Here is a 7,512-nt window from a genome sequence, read left to right as displayed (position 1 = left end):
AAGAATGTGTACAAATATACATTCACTCACCTTGATTCTTTTAAAATATACCTTAAATATACCCTTCAATGCAATAATATTCGTAAATTATTACCAAAACAATTCTATTAGACATTAATTTTGCGCAACCCTACTCTCACTTTTATATTGAGTTGATTCCATTTAACATTGCCATCTCTAGCAGAAATGTTAACCGGCTCTGCGCTGTTAGGCGCATTTTTATGGTATTTCGAGATTTTTACCAGTTTCTGCAAACAGTCACATTGGATAGCTCTTTTTTTGATGTCGTCGAGGGTTTAAGAGCGAACTGGCTTTTCGTTTTGTAGTTTTTTATATTAAGAAAGCGGTTTATAAACAACGTTGAAAACATGGCCACGGCTGAAACTCAAGTCAGTGCGAATACAAATTTGCAAAAGCAGGATCTTAGCAATTTGGTAAGTTATCAATTCATCAAAAGTACACCCAAAAACTGAGCGTGCATCATTCTCGTGTGCTGCTTGCCTTTGTGCGTGTGTGTGTATGTGCTTGAGTGTGAGTGGGAAAGTGTACGCGTCCTCAAAAAAAAAAATTGTGCCGCTTCCTAGAAAAACAGCGGGATGCGGGGACGCCCTGACACTAATTGTCGACTGACACTTTAGAAAAATGTACCAAAATTGCAAACAAACCAAAAATGTGTCCATAAATGGCAAGAGTAAATTGTTGTGAATAATTTGCTTGTTCAAACTGCGGGGTGGTGCAGGAAAGTTAAAGAAATCAGCACGTGGCGTTTGGCAGTCTGTTTAAATTACAAGATGTTTTGTTTTTTTTTTTTTTGTTGCCCGAAACATATGCCGTCAATGTGAATGGAAATTTTAAAATCATTAGGAAATGCCATTAAAGCGAAAGAGACTCATCTGTTGCTGCCTCTGAGAGGCTGATGCAATGTCATTGTCGTCTCTAACCTCAAACATGTACGGCTTTTAATTGACACACACAGACGCACACCCCATACACTCACACACCCCTTGATATGTAAGGAGGTGGAGTTTTTTTTTCTTCTATGCTTAAAAAATCTTGTTTTTTTTTTCAGGAAATTAGCAATCTTACACCTCTTTCGCCTGAGGTCATCTCCCGTCAGGCCACCATCAACATTGGAACAATTGGTCATGTAGCCCACGGTAAATCCACGGTGGTTAAGGCCATTTCTGGCGTCCAGACCGTTCGCTTCAAAAATGAATTGGAACGCAACATTACGATTAAACTCGGTGAGTGGTGGACAAATGATCCATCGGGGCATAACAAGATATCCTTAGCTAAGTGTAGCTTAGAGCCTAAGCATGTGTAATTAAGACTATTAACAGATAGGTTTAAACGGAGGTATTTAGCTAGAAGTCTTTAGTAGAACCCAATTATTAGGTAAAGGTCTCTCAAAGTAATAGTGGTGGCATCCGATTGGGTTTCAATGCTATCTATATTCTGAATATATAAGACGGACTTTCACTGGTTCTCAAAGAACTAATATACCACCAGGACATCATTTTTTTTTTTTTTTTTTTTTTTGACGACGGCACATCGCGTAATCCACATCCTGACTCTCTCGCTAACTATTTATTTACTGTACTACCCCGTCTTTATATGTAGTCTTAAGCGTTGCTGCTGTTGCTTTTTTTGGACAAAAATGAGTTTAAGCGTTCTGTAAAATGGTCTTAAATTTGATTTTTTCTATTAAATTGCTGGATTTGTTCCTTCTCCACCTACCGACTCCTCCTGACTGTGTCGTCGCCAGAAGTAGAAAGTAGAAGACGTTGCCTTTACTTTCACTCCCTTCTTCTGTCTCTATCTCTCGCTCTCTGTCTTTCTGTGTACTTATGTAGTCAATCTTCAATCCTTTTTTTTTTGTTGTGTTCGATAATCCAGCAATTTAATTAATTGCCAAATTTTTTTCTTCTTGTTTTATTTTAAATTGTGCTCGACCCAAAACGAAACAAACAAACAAAAATCAAAAACAAATATCATTTGCAGAACGCTTAAGCGAAAAGAAAATCCAAAAACTTTTGCTATCCAAACAGCAGCGAGAAATCTATGAGCTTAAGCAGCAAGAGAGACTTCTGGACTGGAAGTTTAAAACAAAGACAAGGAGGAGCATGCGTCTTATGGAGCAGGTGGAATTGGACAGATCACGAGATCGTCGCAGTCGGAGTCAGGGTTCTACAAGTCCATGTAGCAGTGGCTATGGCAGCGTATTGGGTTCCGACGATCAGCAGGAACAACATCAGCTATCTAAATCACTGAAGAGACGACGTAGCAAAATAGAGTCATCTTCAACACCTCCACCATCGGCAAAGCGAGCTAAAGACAACGTTGGCCTGGTAGTTCCAAAAGTGAAGCCACCCAAGGGCGAATACACCGTGGAGTACATTGAATCGGTTGAAGTGAAGCGATACGAGCCCATTTTCTATGTGAAATGGTTTGGCTACGACGCCAGTAGCAACACCTGGGAAACTTTGGATAATCTGGCCAATTGTAAGGCTTTGGACGAATTTGTGGAAAGCAAATTGAAATTATATGAAAAGTATGTTACTCAAGTATTGGAGGAATTGGAGGAGCAAATGAAAATACTAGAAAATAAGGAGAATTTTACCATAAGGCAAATAGATGGATTCGAACCAATGAAACTTCAATTGGATCTTATATTGCTGGCTCAATATCGGGCATCGGGCAGTCGTAGCCTTGTGGAACGTACACGCATTGCCGAAAGAGCTCTATCATTGATGCGATTAAAGAACTCTCATACCCAAAGATGTCAACAACTGATTGAATTGGCCAAGTTTGAGGAGCGCATAAATCAAGTGGAGGAACCGTCGCCACCGATTCGTGTGGAAAATCATGTAGATCTTGAGACTATCGATTCGAGTTTTAACTACATAAAGAATAACATTTTGTGTGCGAGCATACCAAACCCAGAGGCAGGGCTCTTGGGTTGCAAATGCCATGATGATGGGTCAGAAGAGGTGGCAGAGTGTACTCCGTCTAGTCGCTGTTGTGGCCGCTTGGCGGGTGAGCGTTTTGCCTACGATCGGGCCACAAAACGTTTGCGCCTGCAGCCTGGCCATGCCATCTATGAGTGCAACAGTCGTTGTTCCTGCGATTCGACATGCTCGAATCGACTTATCCAACACGGACGCAAGCATGAATTGGTTCTCTTTAAGACCAGCAATGGCAGTGGCTGGGGTGTACGTACTCCACATGCATTACGCAAAGGTGAATTTATCTGCGAATATATTGGCGAAATTATAACCAGTGATGAGGCCAATGAAAGGGGAGCGATCTACGACGATCGCGGTCGCACATATCTCTTCGATTTGGACTACAATGTGGCCCAGGAAAGCGAGTATACCATCGATGCAGCCAATTATGGCAATATTTCGCACTTTATCAATCATTCGTGTGATCCTAATTTGGCCGTATTCCCCTGCTGGATCGAGCACTTAAATGTTGCGCTGCCACGTTTGGTTTTCTTCACACTGCGACCCATCAAAGCTGGCGAGGAGCTGAGCTTTGACTATATTCGTGCGGACAATGAGGAGATTCCCTATGAGAACCTATCGAAGGCCGCGCGTGTCGAATGCCGTTGTGGCGCTGACAATTGTCGAAAGGTTTTGTTTTAAGTTTTAAATTAAAATTTCCTTAATCTTATTATTATAATTACTATTTTTTTTTTTTTTTTTGATTATTATGTTTAAATAATTGACTTTGATTGTTTCGTAATTTACTTTTAAACGTTTACTTAATACATTTTATTGCACTGCCAGAAAATGCAAAACACAAATGGCCAACACACGATGAAGTTATTCATCGTCAGCCGGACGTTATGTTTATATTTTTTCCTGTATTATCAATATTTTAATTAATATACTATATATAATTTTGCACTTTTGACTATTGAATGAATTGTTAGATAAGTATTATAAACATTTCAACAATAAAATCGGCAATATATTAGGCACTAAAACAATTGTAAAACATCACAAAAAAATGTGGAATAATTTAATTCAAAGCAAGAAGTTTAAATGTTCAAGAAATTGCGAACTTTGTTAACTTCAGGGAAAATGTATCTTAGACCTTTGTATTTAGGACCGAGTGTACAGTTACCACAAAAGTTAGAAGCAATGTATTTAGATTGGAAGGAGCATTGATTCAATAGAGTTGTAAAGGAATGGTATTTGGTCACCATTTTGACATTTCGCGATTATTCCAACATCTTAAACTCTTCTTTCAGGTTATGCCAATGCCAAAATTTACAAGTGCGATAATCCCAAGTGCCCGCGTCCGGCTAGTTTTGTATCGGATGGCTCTAGCAAGGACGATAGCATGCCCTGTGCCCGGCCCGCCTGCTCTGGACGTTTTCGTTTGGTCCGCCATGTGAGTTTTGTGGATTGCCCTGGTCACGACATTCTTATGGCCACTATGTTGAACGGTGCCGCTGTCATGGATGCCGCTCTCCTACTTATTGCAGGTAAGTTCATTTATTTACTTTGGGATCCAAACGAAAACTATTGATTGTATTTCTTTGATAAAAGGTAACGAATCCTGCCCACAACCACAAACCTCCGAGCATTTGGCTGCCATTGAGATTATGAAACTCAAACAGATATTGATTTTGCAAAACAAAATCGATTTGGTCAAGGAGAGTCAAGCGAAGGAACAATATGAGGAGATCACTAAATTTGTCCAGGGCACAGTGGCCGAGGGAGCACCTATTATACCCATTTCAGCTCAGCTAAAGTACAATATTGATGTGCTGTGCGAGTATATTGTGAATAAGATTCCTGTGCCGCAGCGGGACTTTAATGCGCCGCCTCGTCTTATTGTTATTCGATCATTTGATGTCAACAAGCCCGGCTGTGAGGTTCAGGATCTGAAGGGTGGTGTGGCCGGTGGATCCATATTGAGCGGTGTTCTCAAAGTGGGCCAAGAGATCGAAGTGCGTCCCGGTGTGGTCACCAAAGACAGTGATGGCAATATCACCTGTCGACCAATCTTCTCACGCATTGTATCGCTCTTTGCTGAACAAAATGAACTGCAGTATGCTGTGCCCGGTGGTCTCATTGGTGTAGGCACCAAAATTGATCCCACCTTGTGCAGGGCTGATCGTCTAGTGGGTCAAGTCTTGGGAGCCGTTGGAAATTTACCAGACATTTACATTGAATTGGAAATTTCCTATTATCTGCTGCGTCGTCTGCTCGGCGTACGAACCGATGGTGACAAAAAGGGAGCGCGCGTTGAGAAACTCCAGCGTAATGAAATTCTATTGGTTAACATTGGCTCGCTCAGCACTGGCGGTCGTATATCGGCCACAAAGGGCGATTTAGCTAAGATTGTGCTCACAACGCCCGTGTGCACAGAGAAGGGAGAGAAGATTGCCCTTAGCAGGCGTGTAGAGAATCATTGGCGGTAAGTAAAACCCACTCAGAGATAGAATTCTCCATGTAAACTATTCTTCTCCTCTATTCTCTTTCTTTCAGTTTGATCGGTTGGGGTCAGATCTTTGGCGGTAAGACAATCACACCCGTTTTGGATAGTCAGCCAGCGAAGAAGTAGAATTTTGTGGCATCTTGGGAACATCATTTGCAAACGGCTTTGGACGTTTGGTCGCCCGCCCTTCTCCAACCTCCTGCTAGTTCATTCACATTGTCTTCTTTTAATCCCTCTCCATTTTGCCTGCCTCTTTGTCCGTGTTACTGAAAACAAAAACTACAAGAAAAAAAAAAAACATACAAAAAGAAAATAACAAATCGTACATAACTTAATTTATACAAACATTTTGTATATATATAATTTATATATATATATAAAATAGGAGACGAAAAAACCTCAAAATTGAAGGTTCTTTTTCGCTCGTAAATGTTATGCTCATTAAAAAGAGAAATCCAGGCACTACGAGAAACTAATAGGTTTACCATAATAATTATATAGAAAAACAAACAAACAAACAAAAATCAACTCTGATATATCGTAAAATTGTTTTTATGATTTAAATACAAAAAGAAAAGAAACAAAACGAAGTAAAAAATGGTATGCATTTTTACAATTAAAACTAAAACCAAATGTTTTTGTTTTTACTATGGTAAAGAGAGGATTGGATGAGTATATATTAAAATTAGTTAATAATTCAACAAAAATCAAATGAAAATGCATTATAATTTGATTCGTGTTGCCCTTTAATATATCTAGGAACAGCAAATTGCAAATGTAAACAGAATTTGAAGACTCCTTGGTAAAAACGTGTAATTCTATATAGGAAAGGACAAACCCCAGATTGTTAAGAGTTTAGTTATAAAGATAACACTTTTGGATCCATTGATTTTAATTGCCACCTTCAACTGAAACTAAAAACTTTGACACATTAAATGCTTCATTATAGACCAATTTATTTTGGTTTTTTACTCGGTTTAGTTCAGTAAATTTAAATATTTTAGTTACAATACAGATTTTTGTTTTTTTTTTTTTTTCGTTTTCATTTTTGTTGTTTTTAAATTGCAATAACACATTGATACTCGTAATATTTGTTAATTATGGGGGGTGTTTTTTGTTTTTATATATATATATTTTTTGTTTACTTTTTGAAACATGATCTCAAGACATCGACGACAACGATTTGGTTTTGGTATGCGTTTGAAATAATTTGGAAACATTCTTGATTCGTATTTGTTTTCTTAGTTTTGTTCTTCGTTTCTTGAAATTTCTTTGGTTTTGTTTTATGTATTTGTAACTATCGCACACTAATTATAATTGTAAACTTGCTAATTACTAATTATGTATTGTTTTTGGTTTTTGTGTTTTATTTTTTTGGTTTTGTTGCAATTTGTTTTTATTATTAAATAGCTTAATTAATAAAAATTCGTACCTTAGCCATGAATTTTACATATGTTGTTGTTCGCTTTTGTTGATCTATTCGGAAATAGTTTTTTGGAAATGAAATTTGAAATTGTATGTAATACTATTAAGTAAATTGTTTAATACTTTTTCTTTGTTTGTTTGTTGTTTGCTGTTGCTGTTCTTATTTCATTTGTTTTAAATATATTTTGCGTTGTGATCAGTACACGCTTTGAGCAAAATCGAGACTTTCAAGTTCGTTGAAGAATGAAAAGTATATAATAATAATTATTAGATTTATATATATATATTTGTATATATATTGTACGATTTGACTTATACGTAGAGTATATCGTTTTGAGCATCTCTTTTTGTTTTTTGTAGTTGAACACAATTCAGTTTATATCATTTACTTCAGAACGAATATCGTCTGAGATCGTTTACAACCAAGGGCTGAACTGAAGATATCAGCAAATGTTATATATAAATTAAAAAATACAATTATCAATTTCTTCATATACTTATTAATGCAAAGGAGACAAATAAAAAAAAAGAAGAAATATTTGTTATCTGTCTATTATACAACTATATCTTTGGCTTTCGATTTTGTTTTTTTTTATATATATATATTTATATATGTTTTGAAGCTTTTGACTA

The 7,512-nt window shown here is 37.3% G+C and overlaps 1 protein-coding gene across 2 annotated transcripts; it reads left to right on the top strand.

Moving 5' to 3' along the window:
• The first annotated feature begins 239 nt into the window (after positions 1-239).
• On the top strand, positions 240-5,978 carry LOC137584312 (eukaryotic translation initiation factor 2 subunit 3). Of its 2 annotated transcripts, XM_068299646.1 has the most exons (5): positions 261-434; positions 1,070-1,244; positions 4,259-4,495; positions 4,560-5,433; positions 5,505-5,978. In XM_068299646.1, the coding sequence occupies exons 1-5, from the start codon at positions 369-371 to the stop codon at positions 5,578-5,580; spliced, it is 1,428 nt and encodes a 475-aa protein (XP_068155747.1). In that variant the 5' UTR covers positions 261-368; the 3' UTR covers positions 5,581-5,978. The 2 variants fall into 2 exon arrangements, with proteins under 2 accessions (XP_068155746.1, XP_068155747.1); XM_068299645.1 differs by lacking the exons at positions 4,259-4,495; positions 4,560-5,433; positions 5,505-5,978 and adding an exon at positions 2,002-4,002 and having other exon boundaries at positions 240-434.
• The last annotated feature ends 1,534 nt before the right edge of the window (positions 5,979-7,512 follow it).

Source organism: Drosophila tropicalis, unplaced genomic scaffold, assembly GCF_018151085.1.
Source record: "Drosophila tropicalis isolate 14030-0801.00 unplaced genomic scaffold, ASM1815108v1 contig_878, whole genome shotgun sequence".
Taxonomy (NCBI): domain Eukaryota; kingdom Metazoa; phylum Arthropoda; class Insecta; order Diptera; family Drosophilidae; genus Drosophila; species Drosophila tropicalis.
This window is presented reverse-complemented; position numbering and strand designations above follow the sequence as displayed.

Bases quoted from the DNA above. Each gene is read 5' to 3' on its own strand.
- LOC137584312 (XM_068299645.1), top strand. From the start codon at position 369: ATGGCCACGGCTGAAACTCAAGTCAGTGCGAATACAAATTTGCAAAAG. The intron at 435-1,069 runs GTAAGTTATCAA...TTTTTTTTTCAG, and splicing joins AGCAGGATCTTAGCAATTTG to GAAATTAGCAATCTTACACC. The intron at 1,245-2,001 runs GTGAGTGGTGGA...TATCATTTGCAG, and splicing joins CAACATTACGATTAAACTCG to AACGCTTAAGCGAAAAGAAA.